Source organism: Amblyomma maculatum, chromosome 4 (assembly GCF_055883805.1).
Source record: "Amblyomma maculatum isolate TAMU_Amacu chromosome 4, ASM5588380v1, whole genome shotgun sequence".
NCBI classification, from domain to species: domain Eukaryota; kingdom Metazoa; phylum Arthropoda; class Arachnida; order Ixodida; family Ixodidae; genus Amblyomma; species Amblyomma maculatum.
Genome location: NC_139347.1, coordinates 104,294,045 through 104,320,907, shown reverse-complemented (window position 1 = coordinate 104,320,907; position 26,863 = coordinate 104,294,045). Strand labels below are relative to the sequence as shown.

The 26,863-nt window shown below is 44.0% G+C and overlaps 1 protein-coding gene across 1 annotated transcript in view; it reads right to left on the bottom strand.

Annotated features, from left to right (window-relative positions):
• The window catches only part of Lrp4 (LDL receptor related protein 4), a 193,005-nt gene that overhangs the window by 17,248 nt on the left and 148,894 nt on the right, over positions 1-26,863 (bottom strand). The window contains exons 20-27 of the mRNA XM_084602336.1: positions 24,820-25,078; positions 19,467-19,629; positions 16,085-16,304; positions 15,035-15,160; positions 13,826-14,003; positions 8,535-8,655; positions 8,321-8,418; positions 6,009-6,252 (exon numbers count right to left, since the gene is read on the bottom strand). Coding sequence (XP_084458462.1) covers positions 6,009-6,252; positions 8,321-8,418; positions 8,535-8,655; positions 13,826-14,003; positions 15,035-15,160; positions 16,085-16,304; positions 19,467-19,629; positions 24,820-25,078 — 1,409 coding nt within the window. The remainder of the gene's footprint in view (positions 1-6,008; positions 6,253-8,320; positions 8,419-8,534; positions 8,656-13,825; positions 14,004-15,034; positions 15,161-16,084; positions 16,305-19,466; positions 19,630-24,819; positions 25,079-26,863) is intronic.

Sequence of the window (26,863 nt, the reverse complement as noted above, 5' to 3'; positions counted from 1 at the left end):
TATTTTTATGAAGTTCTGAAATTGAATGGAACTGCCTGCAGCAGCACCTCAAGCTGCTGTCCATGTCCCTGAGCCATTGCTTTGTCTTTCAATTCAATTCAATTTTATTATATCAGCCTTTCCTTGAGAATACCAACCATACTGAATTCGAAAGCTTCGTATTACTGCTGTGCGAGAATGCGAGGTGGAGATTGGAGACTTTGGGTGCGTTCCAATTCTTTATAGACGCCTAGTGAGACTGTTTCGTAGGTGTAAAAGTAGATGTCTACACGTTCGTGTAATGGAACGTGTCTATCTGTCTATGTCTCATGCCACATTGCGGCATAAAAGCAGCTGAGCTAAAATGTTGCTTTTTTAAAACTTTACATCAATACAGGTGACAAACACATATTTAACGGTCCACATATTTTTTTTCCTGTAATCCTGTCCTGTAATCAGGAAAAAATATAGCAGGCTGTAAACCTGAGAAGATTCTGGACGAAACGTGATATCCGGCTACTACAGCAAGAGAAAAACTTCGTGCCATTACACCTGCCGCCTGCAGTCACTAAGCAAGGAAACCAAAGACAGCAGCAAGTTTTAATAATATACAGGCAGGCTTAAATCAATCTGCAACCAGCCGGCCTCGTTAGGCAAGTTTGTTCTTTCAAGATTAAGAAAAAATGGGCTACTACAGCAAGCGAGAAACACCTGCGTACCATACACCAGCTGTCACGACACTGGCGAGGTGCTCAAAGAGCAACATGCTTGTTGGTAAACTCAAGGCTCAAGCAACCGTTATCTTTAAATTAAAAAGCGATGATGTAAACAGACCGTCAGCATCCAAAATTACCAAAGCCTTCAACTGCGCACTTTCTTCTTGTCCGACTTCAAGAGTCTGCAATGCTATGAATCTCATGACCACGAAGTCAGCTGAAATAGCCTCTAGCTAGCGTAATAATAACTGGCCAACAACAATACACACTTCCAATATAAAAGGTGCTGGCTATTCTATAGTGCTCTAACTTTTAATGCTAACATTATAACTCCCCACAAGATTCTCACCATACTGAAAAAAATCTGTTTAGCTTGTTTACTTGTATGAACAAAATAAGTCATTAGTTTCACGTTATTATCAACCCTTAGTTGTCTATTTGCAGCATTCTTATAGTTGCTTGAAGGCCTCAGGAAGTGAAATAACCAGATCTTTTGAGCAGCTCTTTCAAAACAGCGGGTGAGCAAGCAGCTCTTTGAACCGGCTCTCTCGTTCAGTGATCCAATTTGTGCTGAACGGTTCCTTGGGAGCCGGATCTTCTCCTTGGTGCAACTTAGGCGCCATCTATTAGCGATGCAAGAAAGTAACTGCCTTCCTGTATGGCCTCTGAGATCACCCCCGCACGTAAGAGAGAAACGCACACACGCGGGTGATCTCAGAGGCCATGCCTCCCGCCCTTCCTCGCAAACATCCCCTCACCTTTGGCTCTCTTTTGAGCCGCTCTTTCAGAAGAGCGAGAATGAGCGACGGCTCACTGAGCGGCCGCTCTTTTGGAGAGCTGTGGTTCAGTGAACGGTAAGGAACCATGAGCGGCGGTTCTTTTCGAGAGCAGCTTGTTGAGTGAGCCGTCAGGAACCGTGAGCAGTGGTCCTTTTGGAGAGCCATCGTTCAGTGAGCCGTCAGGAATCGTGAGCGGCGGTCCTTTTGGAGAGCAGTCGTTCAGTGAGCCGTCAGGAACCGCTCTGCCAGAGTCGGGTCTTTTGCTTGCTGTGACTTCTATGCCATCTGTTAGTAGCAGTATGAGAAACCAATCCCAGTGGGCAGGCATGGGTGGGTCGAGCCAACATATAAAAAAAAAAAAAAAAGAAAGTCTGCCGTCTGCCCGATCCTTCGCACACTGTCGGCTGCCACTGGTCGGAGCGCAGTCGGCTGCTTCGCCGCCGTGTCAAGGCTTTGTGCCGGCGACCTGGCAGCCGCAATGCTGCGTGTATGCTTCAGGTGGTCGCCGTCGGTTTTGTGCATCTTTTGTTTTGCTTTGCATGTTTTATGCGTAGTTTTCTGAAGCTGCATTACAACAACGCAAATGTCGAATGGATAACCCCTTCTGCAGCCAGCCCAGCAGAAAAAAATATCTGGTTCAGTCACAAACAAACAGCACTAACTGCAGCACGTGTGCTTTAAACGGGAAACGGATGCCTTCAAAAATTGAAACCACACGTCACAGCGTGAATGGCGAGCGATGCGGCTTGAAGTAGACACAGAATGAATGAATGAATGAAATATGATCGGCGTGTGTATGTGGCGGTGAAAACAGAAATGTTGAACAAGTGAGTAAGGGGACCGGGGAAGAAACCTGTTGCCAGGTAGAAAGGAAGCAAAAGGAGGAACTGAGGACCTGAGAGCCGTGGGCCTTGCGAAAAACTACCGCAAATTTGAACAACAGGGTTAAAAGAATACACGAAAAATGAATCAGCTAGAGAAAGCAAAAAATAAGGGAGGGAGGGGAGTGCCAAAAAATGCTATTTAGAAAAGAAAAAACAGACTAGCGTGGACTCCAGCTACAAAGCGCGCACTGCATTAAAAAAAAAATGATGCACTTACTTTATACTTCAGGCTCCTCCAGCATTCATTGTTTCCGGGAATATGAGAGGGACCTCGAATCGGTTAATCTGCTTTCTCTATATTTATAATTTGCTATCTATATCTGTTATATCATCACCATCTATCTTTACTAATAGTCAGTCCACATGACATTTTGGGCTACATTTAGGGATTGATGGCCCCAAGCAGTTATTAGGGATAATTCTCAGTGTGTTACATGATGGTCAATGTTATTCAGACAATTTTGTTTACAGGGTAAATCCTCTCTTGGGGAATGGATGCATCTCCAGTAAATATAATGGACTTAAAGATAAAAGATTGCATCTAAAAAAAAAAAAATGCATGTTGGTATTTACTGGGATTTTGTTGTCACCATTAAGGGATACAAAATGGAGACACATATTTTTACACTTTCGTTGAGTTTTGGGAGATCGAACGAGAGAGAGAGAGAGAGAGAGAGACAGAGCCGACTTTCTCTCTCCAATACAATCATGCTCACTCCTGAGCGACCCAGTGAGCCGGTGAGCAGTTCAAATGAGCCGGCTCACTTCAGTGAGCTGAGCCGCTCAATAAAGTGAGCCGCTTTGCCCATCTCTACATTAAATCTGCTCGCAAGAAATGAGTCATGTGGTAGCTAAGCAAATAGACAATCAGTTCAGAGACATTAAATATGCACATTTGGCACAGGTGGTAAACAAAATAGGCGCAATCACAGCTGGAAAATGACACATGAGTATGTACTAGTATTATGGACAAGTTTCAAGAAGGGCGTAATCGACAAAGTATTCTCATGATAAATACGAAAGCTGGACAACTTTTGTCCCTGTAGCTGGAAGGGCCACAAAAAGGTACCTGTTACTTTAACTACGAGCCATTTCAGACTCTCCTCATCATCATCATCAGTGAGACTATACCCACTGCAGGGTGAAGGCCCCCACCCCATATTCCTCCAAATAACCCGGTCCTGCGCTAGCTGCATATACTTGAACCCCTGCGAACTTCTAACCTCATCCACCTACCTGACTTTATGCTGCCCCTGGCTACACTTTCCTTCCCTCGGAATCCAGTTTGTTACCTTACACGACCACCTTTGTTTGTTACCTTAAAGTTTGTTACCCCCTCTTCACACTAAATGCCCTGCCCATGCAGTATTATGGGGGCTCTTAACCCTTTCGCTGTCACGAACGTACCGGTATATTTTCGCGCTTCCCCCCCACAGTGTCACCGATGTACCAGTACGTTCTTTATCAAGCGTTCAAAACTCCGCGCCTGAGCGCGAAACTGGCGCGCTTGGACAGGCTGCGCCATCTGTCGAATCTTTCTACAAGTTCGTATTTTCGCCCCGCGTTGTAGAGTATGAACCGACCGTGCACACCCCCGCCACCTTCGTTGCTGGGGGGCGCGGTCACTCCGCGCGCGCTACTCTACGCCTCTATTGCACTACACGATCATGCAGCGCACGTTTCGCAGTGCGTGCGTGCGCTGTTTTTCTGCCATCCTGCACATGTTTGCAGGTTATTTTTATTTTGTTGGCATGTCTGCTACGTTGCCTCTCCAATAGGTTCACCCTTGACTCAATCGCTGCTTTCGCTGTGCCTTGCCGCATCCTTGCTTGCGGCTAGCAGCAGCAAAGGAGGTTGTTTTAGCCTCTTTTCATCTCCCTCTGTCATCTTGATTTCACAATGTGCCATTTCCCTCCGTTGTGCAGACAACCGAAAGAGCGCCCTTCGCACGTGCGGTTACTTCCGGATGGCTGACCGCGCGGGACCTTCGACTGCGGACAGGAGCGATAGTTCTTTTGATTATAAATGCGAGCTGGGCTCGGATTCGGACTCTCAAGAAGTATAGAACGATTTTATTCTTATATTATCCTCATTTATCTCATTTATAATCAGACTGATAATGTTGATGATGTTAATTAACAACACCTGCAGAGCACTGGAATATGCACATTCCATTGACTATTTTATTTCTATAGCAATCATAATAAAAAATAAAAAACTATGCTCGTTCCCTGAAACCAAGCCGACACTGGGGGTGCGTCACGGCCAGAAACGCTCGACAGCGAAAGGGTTAAATTCCACCTTTAAAGGTCTGACACGATAGCAAATCCTCCTAGCAAAAGCCTCGTTCACCTGCATGTACATTGCTGGCCGCTAAATCATTATTTCCTTGATTTCAGCCTCTATTCAATCATACATACTCATTAGCATACGGTGGCAAGCTGCCACATTATGTGAAAGACCACTCGACACAGACAGAAAGCTCTGCTTTAAACAAGCTATACGGATGTGCCTACATGGCCTAGAAGCAGCATGTCTAACTCGGAATCCAGCGGTCAAGGAGGGTTCGATTTCCATCTGAAAGGAGGTTTTGCAGCTTCTGCCATGCCATGTAATGTGGCCTCATGACATCACACAACCCAAAGACCAATCAGTGACCAATTACGTCACCCACAAGCTGCCACTTGCTAAATGCCTGCCCATGGCTCCTCACTCACAGCGCCAATGCCAACGTCAGTTTCGTAGCAGAACAGGGCACTTAACGCTGGCACTTCAAAAATGTAAATAAATAAATAATATAAATAATACACTCGGCCAGTGAAGTAGGAAAATATGAGTGTTTCATGCTCTAAATTTAAAGCTCACTTGATGCGTAGTTTAACGCATCCTTTACTTGCAATAATCCTCTCTGAAAGGAAGGCAGTTATTATTTAACTGCTTAACACAAAATATATTTCTGCATAGTTACTTATTTTGGTCACATATCTTTGTTGGGGGAACATATTGTCACGTAGTGGTGACAAGGCCAATAACAACATATGAAGAGCCTGGGAGTGCACTGAAGAAACTCTTTATTGAGCTGACTTGCGCCCGCAAAAAAACTAAGCAATTGGCAGCAGCGATAGCCACAATCATGCTCGGTAGTCGTCGAGCAAAGACTGTCCAGTTCACTCATCGATCAGCGCTCAATTTAAAAGCGGCGAAAAAATGTCTCGATAAAACAGCGAACAGTGGCGAGCATAACCTGGAACGTCATAGAAATACAAGCGTGTGGCTGGAATCCTTTGAGATGCATCTCGAATCATCTGCCGCAACAAAGGAAATGATAAAGGGGCATCTCGCAACAACGAGTATGATCGAACAAAGAATACAGAATCGATCCATGCGCTAGAATCACAGTGATAAGGCCACATGCCGGCAGCTGTAAAAAAAAAAAAAAAAACAAAAAAAAAAAACAAATAAAGATGTGAATCGTTTGCGGCAGTATGTTAATACAAACTTTTGACAAAAACAATTTTCCACCCGGCCCATTTAGGACTGTCTCAAAGAGACTATGCTGTATTACTATATATCAATAAGAAAACTCAAGCAAGACATGCTGTTCGTTTTGTGCACAAAAGAAGAAAATTCATTAGCCATGCCACGTGTACCTGAGTGAGACCGAATGGATGAGAGACGCCTTCGATGAGCTTCTGCCGATTCTTTCCGTTTAAGTCTGAGAATTCAATGCAGTCGAGCTGAGCATCCACCCAGTACAGCCGCTCCGTGTCGTAGTCGATGGCCAATCCATTGGGCCAGCCGAGGTCGGTGGCTATGATGACTCTCCTCGCACTGCCGTCCAGAAAGGAACGCTCAATCTTGGGCAACTTGCCCCAATCAGACCAGAATATGAACCTAAAATATGGAGAACAAGATGCAAGAATAAAGGGCCACGAGAGTGAAATTTCGTGAGCACTATGCACCTACAAATCGGGGGGATAAGAGCAAATTCAGGAGTCGGCCTGCATCGGCAGACTGTCATACTCTAATGAGAAAGGTATTACTATAGCAAGGAAAATAGAAGTCTCGCAAGCTATTGAAGGACCATAGATGAAATAACATGGATGTTGACCCCACTGGTTATTTTCGTGGAACTGTGCATTAGCAGCACAATGCAATTTTTTATACTATTGTTGCTAAGGGATCAGTAGGAATGGCCAAACAGTTAAAAAATGACTAATTTACTTTATCAGCACAAACAGATTCGTGCCTCGTTAATATGACCCTCATTAACATGAATGACTCGAATTATGGTAACCTTTTGTGGGGACCAAGCTTTTTCAATTCATCATGGGGAAAATGTACAGAGCTCACTGGGGCAGGCCCATGCATTTTTGTTTGGTTAATATTTACAGTGATGTGAACAAAATCTCTATTGCCATCACCATGTTTCATTTGTTGTAGTGAAGGGCAACAGAAGAATAGAGTGGAGAAGTTCAAATGAATGAGTGGTGGCCGTCTTTTTTGGTAATTTTATGCTTTACGGTGCAAAGTTGCTGGATCGACAGCTCTTACCATTTTGTACTATTAGTACATCAATAGCTGCGAAAAAAAAATCTCCGCAATTTATGCAGGACAGAAAGACTAGTTCAGTTTTTGTCAGCTGACTGAGTTATAGGACGTTAACAATGATAGTCTATGAGTTAGGTCCTCTAAACAACACTATGCACAGATGCAGATCCTGATCACGGTGTGCTCTTCTTTTTTTTTTTTGGCAACATTTTCCTTTACAATTTGTTATTATGGACTACATGCTGTGTGGACAACTCATAAATCGAAGTGTTCATATTAATGAAGCACAGCTGTATAACATGAAAAAGAACCTTAAATAGTTTCGCGAAAATTTTAAAAGAAATATTATTAAGACTATAACAAAACAATGAACTTTAAAAGCCAGCTACACGAAAGGGTACACCCCTCCCATTCCCCCTCCCCCCTGTCAAAGAACACAGACAGTGAACTAGAATAACCTGTTGCATCTATACATATGTATGGATAGTTCAGCAAAAATTTTGGTGCCTCTTCTTTCTTAACAACTCATATATTGCCTCCCTTCCACATGCGAAACCATCACCCTTTGTTTCCTACCAGCTCTCAACACTGGCAAATTGCTTTAGCTGCCTTGGAAAATTCCAAGAGAAAAAAAAAAAAAAGAGTTCCCTTTTCATCAAACTAAAACATGTTGTGCTGTTTTATTAACACACTGCAATAGTATCAGGTATTGAGACAAGAGGTACGTCCAATCTCCGAGCGCCAAGCTAATAAGACATTCCTTGCATTAAGCTTACTCAATGTGAACTAAAGAAGCACGTCCAGCATTTACACCTGCTCCCAAAAACAAGTGCTTTCAAATCACAGTGCTTTTATTTTTATATTCTTAACGCCTGGGTAAGCAACCTCGAAGGAGCTAGGATTAAATCAAGTTCGCAAGTTTAGTAAGCTTACAGCTAAGTGTGAAACGAGCATCATTAAAGCTAAGTAGAGTACTGCGATGCAAGCCGAATGCATATAATAGGACTAGTAAAGAAGCAAGAAACAGTAATTTACATACAAAGGAATGATGATAAAAAGACAGACTACAACTATGTCAGTTCAAAATTAAAAATTCTCAGAATGAAGTACAGTTTTATTCAACACACTTACAGTTACAGGTAGAAGTAAGGGTTACAGGCAAGAGTTACAGGTTACTAATATGCTTCTTTTATAATAGCTTGATATGGCCTTATCAAAGGTGTAAACGTTAATGAACAGATTGAATTTTGAGAATTCGACTCGTTTCTTCTTTTCCTTCAGTTCAATTCAGTTTCATTTGGTGTACTTTATTTTCCCTCGAAAAGAAGTGAGGCACGAGTGTGGACCAGTAAGCCCGTCTCAAAAACAGGGGTTAAGTGAAATAGCAGGTTCTAGAGTCTAGCTGGCTTACCCTTTCTCAGGAAACAGGGCCAGGGCACGCGGTTCGTCCAAGTCAAGATTTATCAGCAGTTTTCGACTGGACCCATCTGCCCGAGCCACTTCGATAGTCTGCGCAATGTAAACAAAAAAAAAAAGAGAAAGAAGAAATAGGGTGCGGGTGTCAGGACCAGCAGCGAAAGCACAAAGCTAAGTTGTGAAACAATGCAGCTTTCTCGCACGTTCACCTTGCGTCTCGAGTCGGCCCAGTAGATGTTCCTTGCAATCCAGTCCAGAGCCAATCCATCGGCAGCCTCGAGATCAGTGTCAATAATGACTTCGACATTGCTTCCATTCAGATCCACCTTCCTGGAGGAGGACAAAGGCAGCTGAGGAAGGTTTCCATACACTCTTCCACAGTCAATTCACCTTGGCTAGTGTTTGTGAACTTGGCACTTTTATTTCTCTTGGCTCAGGCAAATAAGCTACTTTTTGCAACACAGCTGTGAGCATATTAAGCAATTCATTAAAAAAGAAATGTCAATAATTGAAACTGCTCACTTATCAAGATGAATGTGTCTGAATACAAATGCAGTTTACACAGATGCTTTTTTTTTTCTTTAAAAACGCTTCTGCACAGTGCAAAAAGACAATATGTTATGGACTGTGATCCAACAGTGAGAGGGATAGATGAAAAATAAAGAAATGAATGTTCCTTCAGGCTTGTGCACAAATATTACTTTTCGCAATATTTGCTTTGCATTGAATTTGAATATTTGCTTACAAACATTCATAATTCCAAAATGAATCCAATATGTTTGTTATTTGATTCATAAACAAAGAACTGATATTCAGAACTTCCAAATACATATTCGAAAATTACCGAATCCATATAGAATTTTCGAATTCACCAAAGTTTGACTGCACTGCGCACTCCATCATGCAACATGATGGAGTGCGTGTGAATTGAAGCATGCAAACATGAAGCATGCAACCATTGTGAAGATGTTCATCAGATAAAATTACCATTATGCAAACAGTTTCTGGCAGCTTTTTCAGGCCCATTCAATGATTCAGCTCTCAGTTAATTCAGACAATTTTCCCGCTCCCTCGAAGGCCGAGCTAATGAGAGTTTAGTGTAAAATCAGCGGCAATATGACAGCTCAATGCAGTTTCATGCAAGTTTTTCCGGTACAAAATATGGTATACAAATTCTTTTGTAAAATTTATGCTCACTTTTCCAGCAAAGTATACACTTCTCTGCAGTTTTAGATTAACTTTATTTGCTAATACCGTGTGAATTCTGAAATAAGCTAGACGAACAATGTTTGCTATTTTTCAATTTCTCTTTTTTTTTCTTTCATTTTTTTACGGGGTGGCGCAGTGGTTAGGGCGTGGGTTCGAATCTCGGCCGTGGTGGCCGCTTTTAGATGGAGACGAAAAGAAAGGTGCCATTGTGCTGTGCGATGTCAGTGCAGTTAAAGAGTCCTAGGTGGTAGAAATTTCCGAAGCCCTCCACTACTGCGTCTCTCCTAGCCTGAGTCGCTTTCGGATGTTAAACACCATCAGCTAACTGATTGGGTATTCGATACTTGAAGGCATTTTTTTCCATACTAGTATTCGATTCTTATTCGAAAATTTCTTTCACACACCCCTACCCTGTATCTTTTCTTAAACTAAAAATTCCGACATACATTTGCACCGCATCAGAAACATGCTTTTAAAATCTTTCCTCTATCTAGCTAAGCTAACTTATACTTAGCTCTCTCGCCTATGGGGCAGCAACATGGAGGTTAAAAGTTAACGTGGAACTCAAATATCGGATGACATGGCGAGCTAAAAGGAAAATAACAGCAATGGTGTTACTAAAAAATACGCTTTGCAACAACTTTTGAAGCACTGAAATTTAGAATTTGGAGGACTTTGGAGCTGAGAAACACCAGTTTAGAAGCAGACTGGAGCACATTATACTCCTAATTTGGAGCATTTCAGACACACATCAGAGGCTTCTAGCGTCCAAATTCTTTAAGAGCGGCAAATAATGCAGGAAAGAATGAATTTTGAGAGGCGTTCCAAGCGTTTCTGACGTAAAATAAAGAAAGTACAATGATTTTCACAAACAGACTTTACAAGAGTGGCTTTACATTTTTGGTCCAAAATTTGCCTCTAGAAGCTGTGGCTAGTCAGAACACAGCAAAGACAATATTCCGGCAGATGCAGTAGGCTGCAGTATATACTGTGATGCGCTAGGCGACGACCAAGTGAAGAGTGGAGGAGCGAAGCAGGAGAAGACAAGGAAGGCAGAGTAAAGCAGGGCGTTTCAAAGAACGGCCGAGTCTCTGCTTGTTCTTCTTTACAATGACGCAGTCGATTAACTCCAGGACAGAACCGGACTTCCCCGACCCGCTCCTCCTTCGAAGCAAAGAGGCAGTTAGTTATACAGCCGTCTCATTCGGCACCTGGGACTTCTCTCCCATCTGAGAACGGCGTTCATGCTTCCTCAGCGGATTCGGCTCTAGCTCTCCTTCCCGAAGCCCTCTCCACCCTCCGGGAGTTATCCGCCTCTTTCACTGCAGCGCTTGGCAGCGCCTCGCCGTCCTCTGGGTGCCCAGTACTGCCAGTACCACTTACGAAGTTCCGTGGCTTTTTTTGATGACGCAGAAGCGTGGGTTCAACTTGTCGCCTGGTTTCCCGCCACCATGCTCGCTGTCGCAGAAGACCATCTCCGAGGTGCCCCCCACACCTGGCACCTGTACGAAGGCTGCCCACTTGGTCGACCTAGACCGCTGCCCTCCTTGCCGCCTTTACACTCTTGGCCAGTGCGTACTAGTACGTCAAATTCACGATGATGAGATCGCGGCGCCAGGCTCCAAATGAAGACGTCACCCTATGCATTTACGACAAGGTCCGTCTTCTTCAGGCCTGCAATATCGAGTGGCCCGCATCTGCTGCTAAGCAGTACATCGTCGACGGCCTTCACGATGCCACTCACGCTTCTATTATGACCACACTGGACACTAACAGCTTGTCCATCTTTGTCCACCAGGCGGCCATCTTGCAGGACACTGCCAGTCGTCGCGGGGTTCTTGCTGCCGCCGGGATATCCACAGCACCCCACCATGCTGCCCGCCCATGTATAAATTTCCAGAAACATCCTGTTCCTTTCCTCTCGACACATGTCGATGGCATCGGGGAGTTGACCGCATTGGTTGACACCGGTGCTCAGCAAATGGCATTGCTCGAACGTCATGCACCGACCCCTCGGAGTCAAAGGACCTTGTCTCCAGCGCAAGGCTTGGGGGGAAGCGCCGTTCGCACTGGTGAATCTACACTGAGGCTAGCAGCAAGGTCCTGATGGGCGTCCTGTTGTTTGTGGGCCTTGCCATGCTGACCTCATAGTAATGGGTGCGGACTACCTCATGTCCGGGAAGGTGGCTCTATCGATCCAAAACGGTAAAGTGCAGTTCCGCTTGTGCCGTACCACCTCTAGCCCACCCGTGGACGAGCATAAGGTGAGGCTAACCGCATGCACCGCCAACAGGAAGCGGTGCAACACCCAAAGAAAGCCTCCGTTTCCAGAGAGCGGATGAGTGGAACAGTGAAATGGTTTAACGTGATAGGCGGCTATGGCTTCATCAACCGCACTGACACTGGCAAGGATATTTTTGTCCACCGCACCACGTTACAACACTCCCGTAAACTTTGCCGCATCCGGAAAGGGTAGGAACTTCAATACGAAGTGATTCAAGGAGAAACAGGCCTCACTGCTGCCAAGGACAGCCAGAACAAAAAAAAAAAAAAAACGCCATGTGCAGCAGATGCGATGTCAGCGTTGTGATGGTGCTCCATTTAAGGAGGAACGCAGTCGTGGCCGAGTGTGATGTACAAGGCGACAACGAAGTGAAGAGTGGAGGAGTGAAGCAGGAGAAGACGAGGAAGACAGAATAAAGCAGGGCATTTGAACAAACGGCCATGTCTCTACTTTTTCTCTTTTGCGATACAAAGAAATTGCCGTATTTGTAAATGTGAATTACACCACCAAATTACTCACACTTCATTGCAATCTACCATCGGCTGACTTGTACTAGGTCCAATCAGCTGGCAAGCTGGAATCATGCTAATGAAAGCTATACCGTATTTACTTGCATAATGCTCGCACTTTTTTTCGCGAAAAATTGATGCTAAGTTGGGGGGTGCGATAATTATGCGGGAAAATTTCGAGCAAATGTTTTGGAGCGTTAAAAGCAAATTTAAATAGGTGCGAATCGGGATTCTTAGGTCAGCTATTGTAGATATAACCATAACATTACTTTCAAGCAGAACTTACCCTTGTTATAAAAGTACAGGGTCGCCAGAAGCACAAATTGCTAAAGCACTTTATTTATCGCACGCAGCCTTATTGTCACTCCCCGCGTTCCGTGGTATAATGCTCTCTGCAGAACATAGAGTTCTACTCTCGATCACAAACTTGATCCGAGCCCGTATCAACACAGCAATCACTGTCTCCAGTAGTGCACTACACAAAACTCGACGCCGAAGTGCCTGCTAGCAGCGCGGTTGCTATGCTGTAACCCATACACAAAAGCTTTCAGCTTAAAAGCATCTGTATAACTTGCGCACCGCCCCACAGCGATGCGGTACCAAGAACACGGTGGACCGAAGCAAGTAACACGGACGGAACATAGGAACAATGACAACGAGATGTGGAGACACCTTGCAAAATGGCGACTATGAGCATCATGAAGGTAAAAAAAAAAAGACGAGCATAACCAATGATGATGATATACCTGAGCACGCATTCGCCGCCTGGTAGCGCGTGCACACGAGGCCAGCTAGGTTCAGTAGCGCTTCAAAGAGAGCGCTTGTTACTACTAGCAGACGACTCTCGCGGTGGTAATATTGGTGGTGCGATGATTATGCGAGCAAAAAGAAATTGTGATTTTTGACGCTCAATGTTTGGGGTGGGAGCATTATGCGAGTAGATACGGTATTTTAAATAAACACCTTGTATGAGCATGTCGACTGTTCTCCACATCGACGTGTATGCTGCTCACGTTACATTAGCGAGAGACAAAAAGGCGGCGGCTTGAAACGTACGCCCAAACTTTGCCGGACCAATGGTAGCCTGCACCTATGTCATAAAAGCTACATCATGGAAGCCTGTGTTGCCGCGAGGCAGTCGTCTTGTAAGTAGGCTTCAATGGATGTTAACATTTCACCGTTGGTAAAGGAAAATGGAGTGGATTCCAAGAAAAAGTAAGCATAGCGGGGGGCGGCAGAAAGTCAGGTGGGCATATGATGTCAAAGCTTGCAGAGATAAGGTGGCCACAGGTGGCAGTGAACCAGGTTAATTGAAGAGGTATGGAAGAAGCCTTTATCATGCTGTACACAGGCTGCTGCTGCTGCTGCTGCTGATGATGACGCTAACAAAACCGTTTCACCGGCATGAACTTCTACTTTTATGCAATCCCTCATAAAAGAGCTGTTATCAGAGTATAAAGATTGTACAAACTATATCAAAAAGGAGCCAACATCTCACCTGATCACATCCAGTGTCACATCAGTGTAGTACAGCTTCCACTCGTCATAGCTGAAGTCCACAGCCACGGCGTTGTAGACATCGCTTAACGGAAGGTGCATGTCGGTGCTGTCAGGCGTGTCCAGCGAAATTTGCCTAAGACTTCCCCGGTTGGCAAACAGCAGAAACGCTGAAGGGGCTGCAAAATCAAACAACAGAGACGTATTATGAGCTGACACTGTAACATCTTTTTTTTTTTTTTCGGTACTTAAAATACCAAAACATGCTTGCGCTGACTGCTACTAAAAATCACTCAATCTAAGATACATTGCAGCCAAAAGCAACTTTCTCCTCTTTGTGAAATTAATGCCACTAACTATAGTAGCAGATTTTAATCTCCAAGAAAAAAAGTAAGTGCAAAATGTTTCACCTCGAGCACTTCAGGATAATTTGCACGCAGCCAAATATTTATTGCAGCCAAAAGTAACCTTCTCCTCTTAGTGAAATTAATGCTACTAACTAGTAGCGAATTTTAATTTTCAAGAAAAAAAGTAAGAGCAAAAGGTTTCACCTCGAGCACTTCAGGATAATTTGCACACAGCCAAATATTTATCACTGCTTTTAGTAAATCATATATGCCTAAAATAGGTTTCCAGATCACGCAGTTATAAGTACTGCACGTGAAACATAACAGTCAATATATGCAGTCTTATTGACTTATAATTCAGAAAATTCAGGCAGATTAAGGTGTTGCTCTTACAACGATGGACTATAAGCTATCAGAAAGAGAAAAGGTAAACCGCTTGTAACTGTGTATGTTTACCTTAGCTGCCACAACTTGGAAAAGATATGACACAAGGCCAAATCTTAATTTACCATGCAACTAAGTATCCAGCACTTCAGACCTTATATGATGTACAAGGTCCTTCCTACATGATGAACAACAAGGTTGCTTTAAGTGATGTCCTGTTTGATTGCTTTGTGTTATTTAACAAACTTTACCTGATGCCATCTATCATCACAGCAGTGTTCTCCAGCTAAAAGGTATATGACACTCTCTCAACTAGACACATCATTATTAGAAGTCAAACATAAAAGCTAGGACTTCAGCCCACGAGTAAGTTTTTCAAACCTTCTCAAAATATTAATCGCAACTGATATGCGTAATCTCAGGCGGTATAACTGCAAAGAAATGCATTTAGGATTCGATGATTTTCGTCATTTGATTACCATCATTGCATGTCCGGCCATCGGGCTTCAAAAGAATGCCAGTTGGACAGGCACAGGAAAAACCGTGTGGCTTCCTCAGGCAGAGATGGCTGCAGCCTCCGTTGGTCTTCCCGCATGCACTGATGCCTGCAAAAGAAAAATTTTTAATTGCTGCTGCACATTCAACATAATTTTCTAAACAAGGGAAGAAGATGAAAGCGCATGTAGCATCTGTTCACTAGTAATAATATTTGGGAAGGTATCCACAGGCAGAATCAGAAGCACAGAGACATCTCGGCTTGAAAATGCTGCACCAGTAATCCACGAATGGAACCAATGTCATCAGACATACTATGCAGCTTTAGGAGTAAAAAACAAAAATGGTGAAAAAGGGACTCTCCTCACAACGAGACCACATTTGCAGCATGTATATGAGGCTGCAGATAACAGTGACAACTTTAATTCAGAACTGTGCTCCTGCCTTGCTAAGCAAGGTTGAAGAACATAAAAACCAGAATATAGGCCTAGCTTTCTCAGAAAATGACAGCAAAAGGTCTACCGTCGTCAATGTTTGTGCACATTTCTTGGCCTTGAGGCCTTCAGTGTACATACAAGCCGCATTTAAATACAGTTTAAAATAAATGGCGTCATCAGGGCGGAGAACTGGTTCAATTGCATTTGTTCCAAAGTGCTTGTCAGGACTTTTGCCATGCGATTATTTTGATTTATTTTTTTAATAGTCAGAATTGGCAAGATTAGGGGGGTATGCTCATCTATAGTCCTATGCAACCTATATACCAGTTTTTAATGACTTCTTCTAAAACAGTTAATTTAATTAAACCTACAGTAAGTACTGGCATCAACAACAAATACATGACAGACACCGAGAGCACGAAGTGCAGATACTAGCAATATTTTTGTCCCCGCACGCCGTTTTACCTGTACTAACTTACACTGGCTGAAAGTAATGTCAGCAAGCCATAATTTTTGCCTATCACCACCCAGATGCCCACTGTTTCTATCCACTCTCCTGCTTCTGTAATTGAGTGAGGTCATTAAATCAACACTGACCGCTCTGCTCCATGTTCACGGCATGGATGTCCATGAGACCAGCCAGATTCGCTCGAATGGCATGGCCATTCTGGCCGCTCGTGTCAGCTCGGTGGATCGCCTTGGTCTCCCAGTCAGTCCAGTACAGCTTTCCCAGAAAGGCCAGCACACCGTACGGGTGTGCCACGTCTTGTGCGAGAACCTTGCGGTTCTTCCCGTCAAGGCCAGTGGACTCGATCACCTGGATGCAGGTGCGGACTTATCACCACAATGACACGAGTAAGTGCACGCACAAAATGCACGCACATGGTAGCATGGCGCCATCTTGTGCTGCGTGAAGAAATTAATCACATTAACTATAAAGCCACTCTTACTTATTGGTTAAGGCATTCAAGTGGTGAGCACAAGGTGACCAGATGACCTTGATGAAGACAGCCATGGTGTAACAGAGGCGATATGCAGAACTTCCTGTGCATTGCGTGACGTCAGTACTGTTAATGACTACAGCGTGGTTGAAATTAAACAAGGGCCCTCCTTTACAACACCTCTTAAAGCAGATGCAAACCTTTGAGATGTTGGAACCAATGTACCGCACCGTTTGTAACCACATTATATCGGACACTGTTAAAGTTCCACACCTTCTTCACCTGGCTTGGCTCAGTCATCCAACACGTACTAGAAGCAGCTACTGCAAAAGTACCAAGTCCGAGATCGTTGTCTTAAACCATTTTATAATAGAATACTAATGTGCCTTGAAAAGATACTGAATCTGTCTGCAAAACTACGGTAAGCCATAACAGTTAGGTTTGCCCCCTGAACGTATGAAACACAAATTAGTATAAGTAAGCTAAGAAAGGAAGGAAATGCTACAAAGCAAAGGAAGCGTAAAAATGACTAAGAGGCCTATTAATCTGTCATCAACCCCGCCAAGGCAAATGCATACAAGTTGCACGGCACCCTACCTTTGGGACTCTGTAACAATAAAAAAATGTTTCCTTTGCTTTCTTCCCTATAGACAATTTACAGAGAGTAGTTCCACTCTCCCTAACAGGTGGCACCACTAGTAAGGCCGTCATTGCTGGCCTTCAGAGCGCATCAGTGCGCAGGAAGTAGCGCTCGGCAAGAGTGCACGTCATCCGCCGCAGCAGCGTATGGCATCGCTTTCGTAAGCACTGGTGTAGGTGCTGCGAACTTGTCTCTTCTTTCATGGTGCAGCTGAGAGCACAAGTTGTTCGACGTTTTGCCCAAAAATACTTCGTGCAAACGATGCTGCTACGACGAGGCGGGGATACGATGTTGCTGCGCTGCCGGATGTACACCAAGGCAGCATAAAAACGTCAACAAATGGCACTTTACTACTTCTTTTATGTGCTGTTCTTGAACAATGGTTTAATTTGAAAGTATACATTGTTGAAGAAAGACAACTCGATCGTATGCTTTTCGCACTCGGACGCCGGCGCACCACAGACACACATGCATTCGCCAAGCTCGGTACGCGGTTGCAGCGGTTGGCGGCGTAATCGTGGTGAACGCTGCTCGTACTGCGAAATGAAAGCGACACAACATCGCATATACATATGCACTGTCGAGAGGAAATACACGACATGGAATCGGTTGCAATTCACGTTAAATCAATGTGGCAATGACTACAGAAAGCATCTTGCATAGTATCTGTATCTGTATTCCGCGCTTAGTAGCTGTTCTTATGGTTCATTTGCTGTGCGTTTGTGTGTACAGTTACAATAGTGATTATAAAATATAATTGATAATATATGTATCGTGAAAGATACAACAGATACATCGTCACAGTTAACTCTGACAAGTTCGGCCTGTGGAAGCGCAGCGCAGCACGAAGGTGTCAAATAGCTTTCACGACCACCGCGAAACAGCACTTTTACACTGCCACATCACAGCATCAACACGCACAGCACAGCCCAAGATGGCGTCAAGAGGAGCCGGAGGTGACTTTCCCAGTTTGGCTCTTACGGGGCGCCACCATCAAACTAAGAAGGCTGCGCACAGGCATAGAAAGTAAAATCGTCTATTCTTTCCACCGTAATGCAACTCCACAGTTCACACGAAAATCCTCAAGCAGAAGTGAAGCATGTGCTCGTATCAGTCTTGGTCAAATGTAATGTCTTTAAGCCAAAGGCATCCCATTTGACCAGTATAATGGAGCTATAACAGAACCATTAAAATCCAAATGGCCTTGAGGTGTTAACAGGTTCCTTATTGTGGCAGAGGAAGGTCCTGCTCAATGTGTGCCTTGAACACTTTGCTACATGGAACATACTGTATTTTCCATGCCAAAAGATGGCAAAATCTGTACTCCCTGCCTGCCTACGCTTCCAAGAAAAAGCCAGAACCAGACGACTCACTTTTCCGGCAACCACTGGCAACAACGAAGACTACTGAATGTGTGTTTTCCCTTTGCTGTGTGCACTGTGCATCGGCTATCTTTTGATTACCTGTTAGAATATCCCGCATTTAAAAGCTCTCGAGAAAAATAGCGTGTTGCTGCCCGGCCTGTGCAAGAGTTTTTTTGGGGTGAGCGTTGCCTCTTTTCAAGGCTCAGAATATTTCACGGTGATCGCGCCAGTATATATATAGACAAGTCCCATTGCCCTAGGCGGGCAAATTGTTGTGTGTCCCATACAAGTGTGCTTCTTGTATACCAGTGTTTCTCATATGAAGGTTTGCAGACCCTCATATGAGAAACCACACACATGTAAAAAGAAAGGTTATGCGATAGCTGTGGCCTGTGTATGCACTGTTTTGCATGGTTAACAGCACAGGGGTTAAAAGCCGACTTTAGTTTCTAAAAGCAAAAGAAACTGGAAAGAAGTGCCAAAAAACAGAATGAGCACGAGAGGTGGAGAGAGGAGGTTGTCTGCGGCATCGGTGATACTGGCATCGGGGATACTGGCATCGGTGAGACTTGAACCCTGTGTGCACTGCTGGATGGCACTGCGATGCAAAACATCTCGGGTGTCTGACGAGCGAGCGACGTGGTGTTATGAGGAGCTGAATCCCTTTCAGTGGCATGCATATTGAAGCTGATGCATCGCCTCTTCCCTACTTCCTCTAAGAACTCCGCGTTTATCAAGTGCACAGTTTTTAGAGACCAGTTCTGCCATGATTCAATCCAAATTCTACAACCTGCTCTTGCAAACAGTGGCAGCAGTCCACACAAGGGGAGCACCTTATACACAAGTAAAATATGGAACCAAGAACATTTCTTTGTGAATGCTGCGGCCTCAAAACTTGTGATGGCAGATTAATAGACACCAGTAAACCACAAACTGACAGCTACCGAAGAAGGGGCTATGAATAGAAAAGGAGATGCTAATTTATTGCGGGTGAAAAAAAAAGGAAGAGTAATATGAAAGAGAGATGCGCTCACATGAAGCTTGGCATCGGCCCATACAAGGCGTGATGCCTCTTTGTCGATTGTGAGTCCGTGGGGCCAACCCAGGCCATCCTGCACCAAGAGGGCCCTGTTCTCTCCGTCCATGTCGGCCGACTCGATCCGGATCTTGTTTCCCCAATCAGTCCAAAACATGGCCCTGCCAGTGAAGCGTTCATTCAGTCACGGCAGTAAAATGACTCTATTACTTTTTGGCCTTCGAGAATAATTAAGTGCTATCTGAATTCCTTTGTGGGGCTGTCTGCCAAATGTCCACAACAGGTCTACAAAATGTCCCGAACACATCCATGACCGAGACACACTGTTATATACCAACTTTTTCATTAAAAGCTTCTAACTATGAGGCAAGCTGCAAGGACAGTCAGTTCTGAGATGTCTATAACCACGAAATATGAGAGAAAGTAAATAGTAGCTACATAGAACCAAGCTTCCCAAACAATAAGCAGTCAGAGATGTGACCCAGCTGAGTAAAAAAAAAGCATTGAAGTTCTTGATATACATACAGATGCCTTGTCATTGGTATATTAACTTCCTTTTTTTGTTCGATTTTCCTTCCTAGGGGTCGCTTTGTTCTCTTGGTTTCTGCCAGTTGCCGTCTGTAGGCAGAGATAACACAACTAGCTTACTACATCAAACTGTGCTGCTTGCTAGGTGAAATTTTATCTTGAAGGAGCAAATGTCGTCCTCAAAGACTGGTCGTTCCCCAGATATGCGTGTACAGTTTTATACACAGAATGATGCAGTATAGTAGTTGAAACCTAAAAACCGCAGCAAATGGCAACTGTATCCTTTGTTGCCGCTAAATCGTAGGAAACCATGGGATTTCATTGCCGAAATGCGAGAACTTTTCCACTGTCATGAAGGGACCACCTCTAAATGACATACTAGGTTGATTCTACGATATGTCTGCACGGCCCATGAAAGCTTTTCAAGCATAAAGAAATTACTTATTTCCCAACTGAAAGTGGATAGGGTTCTCTGTAGCAGATTCCACAAAAACCCGCACCTCCACAAAGTTGATATGCTGAAAGCCTTCGTGAAAAACGGAGCGTTGGGAACACCATGCCAGCAGTCAGTCGTCTCTGGCTCAGCGTGCCACTTCCTCGTCCTTCTTCCCTAGTGCAACTTCATTTTCTTTACAGCCCGTTACAATATTGTAACGAGTACAAGGCAGCGAACACTGAACAGATATGTTCCACACACTACACCCAGTTTCGTCCTCTTCTTTCTCGGTTCCGAGAGGCATGCGGCATTACCTCCCCTCTTCAAAAGCAGCGACTCGACGCTGGGAGTGTCCTCAAATTATATGCACTAAGGAGAAGCAGGAAATAGAAAGCTGCACACGTGCAAAAGGTCACTGCCTCTCATAATGCAGTTTCATCCGCACTATATGAACAGTTTCAGAACAACTTCGTAGGTGACGTTACTAAGACGTCGAATGACCTCTATGACCCTAAGTAACGGTGAAGTAGCTTCTCGGAGAGTCCTCGACGGCGCACTGGTGTCCACACCCATACAAGATCGCCAGGCTGGTAGTGAACGTCTCGGTGTCGGAGGTTGTACCGACTGGCATCGTGGTGTTGTTGTTGATGTTGAATACGGCACCGTGCGAGCTGGCACGCTTCTTCGGCCCGCTGCAGAAACATGTCGACGTCCGCATAGGTGTCGGTGGCATCATCGCCGTGACTTATGGGTAGCATAGCATCCAACATTGTGGTGACAGGATGACCGTAGACTAGCTGGAATGGAGCAAGACACGTCGTCTCCTGTTCAGCTGTATTGTATGCAAAAGTTGCATATGAATGGACTTCATCCCACATGCGATGTTCAACATCGACGTACATGGAAATCAAGTCTGCAAGTGTTCTACTGAGGCGTTCAGTCAGTCCGCTTGTTTGCGGATGGTAAGCAGTAGTCCTACGATGACTTGTGCGGGTAAGACTGAAGAAAGCCTGCATTAGTTCGGCCATAAAGGCTGTACCACGGTCAGTAATAATAACCGATGGGGCACCATGATGCAGTATGATGGTCTTGAGAAAAAACTGGGCTACTTCAGCAGCAGTTGCAAGGGAAAGTGCCTGGGTCTCGGCATACCATGTTAAGTAGTCTGTCACCACTGCTATCCATCTGTGCCCTGTTACGTTTCGCCACCGACAAGTGTGACAGTTGACGTGTCCACCACGTAGCAACAGGCAAAGCAGCGAGCGTTTCGGCCATTTCGGCGCCGTCCGGTCAGCCGCCCAACGCTTCCTCCCGCGGGCGTGTCTCTTCATGTCCGTGCCACGCGCCGAGCGTGTGTGCAAACGCTGGCCAAGCCTCATCGGTAATGGTTGCTGGTTTGGATGAGGCACAGTGGTGTTCGCTCATAGAGAATCACAGAGGGTATGCTGCTGAAGCACGGACGCGTACGTCGGCACACTCGGTGGCGGTGGCTGCACACCAGGCACAGATGGTTCCGTGATGACTTGCCTAACTTCCTCACGAACGACCTCCGCGAGTGATGGAAGCCTCGACGACGACGTTAAATCCTGTAGCTGAATGTGTCTCAGCTCTTCTTTGACCACAGATGGAATAAGCTCCCTTAAGGCATCATCAGAACCGTTGAAGCTGGAACCATAGATTACCGGTGACGTGGCGGACATGTTACGATTATAGGGCTGAGCCCTGTGTCAAGTGCTTGTTCTATTGTGGTGGCCTTCGTTATAAAATCTGATGCTGTGCCAGGTGGACTGCGCACAAGCCCAACAAATAGTTTTTGTTTCATCCCACGCATTAGGTGGCACACTTTCTTCTCCTCTGATATATTTGGATCAGCATGCCTAAAAAGGTGGATCATGCCCTTGTAGTACATTCCAATACTTTCGTTAGGGGCTTGGCAGCGAGATTGCAGCGCCGACTCCGCACGTTCTCTTCGGTCGTTGGCAGTGTAGGTTGCCAACAGCTGGCAACGAAAGAGGTCCTATGATGGTAGTGTCGTTTAGTGGTTCACGAATCACATCCACGCTGAATCTTCAAGAGCAAAGTAAATATTATGAAGCTTACTTTGCTCATCCCAGTCGTTGTAATTGCCGACCTGTTCGAATTGGTCCAGCCAGTCTTCAGCGTCCTCATAAAGCTTGCCACGGAAGGACGGTGGCGTTCGAGATTGGAGGACAACGAGCTGGGGTGAACACTCTCCGTTAGCTACAATCTCCATGTTGGATCTATGCATGTTGGCCACGTGTGCAGGAAAGAGGCCCGAACTCTGGCGACTGACCTCGAAGGCGGCGGCTGCAACTGCGATGGACAGGTGTCAAATCCGTGGTGTCTCTCACTTGCCCTTGAGGGGTGGAACTCAGCAAAAAGGGAAATCGTACCCGGCTGCTCCACCAGAAAATGTATTGAGTGCAATGCAGTGAACAGTGAATGGATCAGTTCCACACACTACACTCAGTTTCGTCCTCTTTTTTTCTCAGTTCCGAGAGGCACGCGGTAATATCGTGTGGATAATCTGTAGTCCATGTTTGCACTGCTAGTCTATGTTATTTGGATACCCATGATTATTTGTGATTAAAAGGCCTGAAGAGGTAGAGACAAAATATTTTTTTGTTTTGTTTGCATCAGTAAGCAAGAATCACTGTGAGAAATTTATCTGTACTTGGTGAATTACGTAAAACCAATGCTTCTCTCCCCTCAATTTCAGTTTAGGCAGTAGAACTACACTTGTGACATCACATACAGATATAAGATCGTATGAGGCCAAAAAAGAGCAACATAAAGGCTGTTTATCAGGGTCCATATTCCGAGTCTGCGTCATTATCGAAAATGTCACTATCTCCCTGACCATGAGTCATATGATTGGCGGAAACGCTGGAACAGAAATTGACAGTGACATCCAGTTTCAGTGTTTCTATCCATCAGATGGCCCAAGGTCAGGGTGATGGCAGCATTTTTCTAGCTTTCTAGGTTCTAGCTTCTAGGGTAGGCTAGTGTAGTCATCATTACATTAGTGTTTTGTATGCCTCGTGTGACCACATGCTTATTTGTGATATCAACCTGGATTTGGCCACTGAACAACTCTAACCTTATGGGAGAAAGATTTCAATTATAAATTGCTTACTGAGTAGACAGAGGTCCACACTCATTCAAGAGTCTATAAAACAGCTCAAAGCAGAAATATGCTGCGAAAAATTCTGACTGTGCTCTTTCAATAACTTTCTGTGCTGTTATAGGGCACGTCATTATATGCTTATATAGTACTTGCTTGCCTTCTAGGGTCAGACTGTAAAGTAAGCAGTGCATATTAAAGAAAACTGTTCACAGCAGTCATTGTTCTGAGTCAGCTGCATTCAGTGATACCTACTAGTGAGGTCTTTCTCCTATTGTCTTTGCCAAAAGTAACCAGGCTGCATGTTCTACTTCTCAGACGGGTAGTACAGCATTCGTATTACTTCTGAAGCTGTAAATATATGCAAAGTAAAGGTGAGTTACTGTCCTCACTTCTCAACAAGTCATGATCATCTGGGAATCAATGTTGGCTTTAGAATACAAGCAAGAAGCAAAACATGCAGCCCGGTTACTTTTGGCAAGGATGACACATATATGCAAATTCCTTAACAGACCAATCTCCTACTGAGTTAAGATGAGTTAAACATCCTTTGTTAGATAAAAAGGCTCATGACCATAGAAGCCACCTTTTGAGATAATAAAAAATTAACTTGGAATCATAAATCATGAAGTTAAAACGACGGCCTCAAATTAGGTACACAGAATTAAAAACCGACAGCACATACATACAAATACAGCTTCCAGCATGCACTTTGAAACCTGTGATAGCAAAGACAGCTTTCCCACTTTTTTCTACAATTTGTGCCATGAAGACTGCATCAGTACAAGATATATGAAATCATTCGTGCCACCCACCCACTGTACTGGGCCCTCTCAAAGTGGATATGAGGAACCCTTGAATTGCTTATGGGTTAACACAAAACTAAAATCAATTCATTACTCAGGGACCAATTTTCCACTGTCAAACTTTTTTTTTCATGAGCGATCAGACTTATTCCTCAAAGCAGAATATTCCCTTACACAACCAGGCATGCATCCTACAGGTTCAGGGACCACATTGCTGCATGTCCCTTTTTGCAAGCATGTTAGGCATGCAGTGGCAGAAACCAAGATATGCCATACCACTGCACTAATTGAAAGCCAATAGAATTTTTAAATGCTCCCCTAAAACAAATATATCTGCATATTTATTATGCAGATATATTTATTCTCATATATTCATTATGCAGATCAAGCAACGCAAAAAATTCAATACAGCTCATTCAAAACATGCACGACTCACCCTTTCTCGTAATGCAGCACCACAGCACGAGGGCTGTCCACATCTTTCCAGACAAGTACATGTCTGTGCCTTCCATCCAGCTCAGACACTTCAATGAGGCTCCTGCCAGAGTCTGTCCAATAGAGTTTGCGGCCAGTAGTGTCTACCGCGAGACCACCAAGTGTCTCAAGGCCAAACGAAATGACATCCTTCGCGTTGTGTCCATCAATATCACAGCTTTGTATAACATGGCGTTCGGCATCAGCATAGTAGATTTGTTCTGCAAATCATGAAAAGTGTAAGAAAGCATCCTCGACAAGCAAGCCTGCAAGCACAGCAAAACATGGCTTCTCACAATATTCGTATCTCATTATTCTTTTGGTGCAAAAGTGACAAAATATAACACAGTGCAAACGTTTTACATGGTTCAAACATTTGAACGCAACTCTATGCCTACTTTTTATCGAATAGCAGAACTGTCCCCAAAGAAAGTAGGGAACGGAAAAGATTTTATCATCATTTTTATTTTACACTAAGAATGAAATTTGCCACAAGATGAATTTGTTACTGCTGTAATTATATTCACAGATTCACTGTAAATATATTTTAAAGATCTTTCCATTTTTTATCCCACTAAAATGTCCCTGATTGGGGTTGTCAAAAACACACAAAAAAAGGTTTTCTTTGCAGAACATTTATCAGCGAACTCAACCCCCCCCCCATCCCACTGTACTTCAAATATACTCAAGTTTGGTGAAGCTTTAGCCATTTAGAATTTGAAAGAGTATACATAAAATGTGTATCAAACTTCGTTTCTAATCTACCTTCTTACTGCAGATAACTAGCATCAAAAGCAAGGCATACCAAATTTCATGTAATGTGCATTCTGCAGTTATTTCTTATGCGTAAAATTTTGAGGAACCCTTAAGCTCTGTCTTTAAGGGTATGACATGACCGCGCATAAGTTGACGCCACATAAGAAAGACCCCACACTAAAGGAGTTACAGGAAAACAGTTTCTTTCTCATTCCCCCACTAGCTTTTCATCCCTAGATGAAAGGGCTCACATAATGCCCAACAAGACCACAATCTCCTGCATGAATATGAGTCCTTTCATTAAAACCTTCGTTAGCAAACTGAGGCTTCCAAACTAGCTGGCTCAGGTGAACATTATGCATTGAGGACTATCTATCTGGCTCTGTTTAACCCTGAGTTGCTGCATGAGTGACAGCTACGATGAGGATGTAGACTGCGAATAGGTTTTAGAGAGATGTGTCATTTTACACTGATAACAGCAGCGATGGAGATACTAGTAGCAACAGTGCCAAAAGCAGAGAACAGTTTGAATTTATTCCTCCTAATAATGAACAGAATGTAAGAAGTTGATAACTGACAAACGAAAACACACTCGGTGAAATCTACTGCACCACAACGAAGATTTTCGTGGGTGCAAATACAATCTACATCTCTAAGCAAACACAACAGTTCGCATGGTTTTATCATGTGAGTGAGAATTTGAGTTGATGTGTGAAAAATGAACCAAACGCGTCGCAAAATGGTAACACAGCAATTTCAATAATTTCCACAGTGCTAGCAATATTTAAGCTGGATGCATGACCTGGCACAATGTCAAAACTGTCACCTCTTTTTTTCTTTATTCCATCAAAACTGAGCAGCTAAAGGTAATTTAAAAAAGCATTTTTTGTATGGACAATGTGGAAAAAAAAACAAAAAAAAACAAGGGCTTTGAATCAAAGAAATCAGTAAAGCTAGATTTATTAATTTTTTTTTTTTTGCTCCCGTACTAGCCGGTTTTCCACAGCAAACAGTACAGCTGCCCCCCAAAATTAGCGCATTGTTAAACACATTAAGAAATGCAAAAACACTGTTTGGCACAATTTGGCATGGTTTTGCCAGAGTCCTTCAATGCTCAAAAAAGCATTGAAGGACTCTGGTTTTGCTTAGCAGTTTGGCATTGAGAGATTGGCACAGAGTTTGGCCTTACATTATACGTCTTTAGTTGGTTTGGTTTCTGGGAAACAAAAAGCACAGTATCTATCTCACTC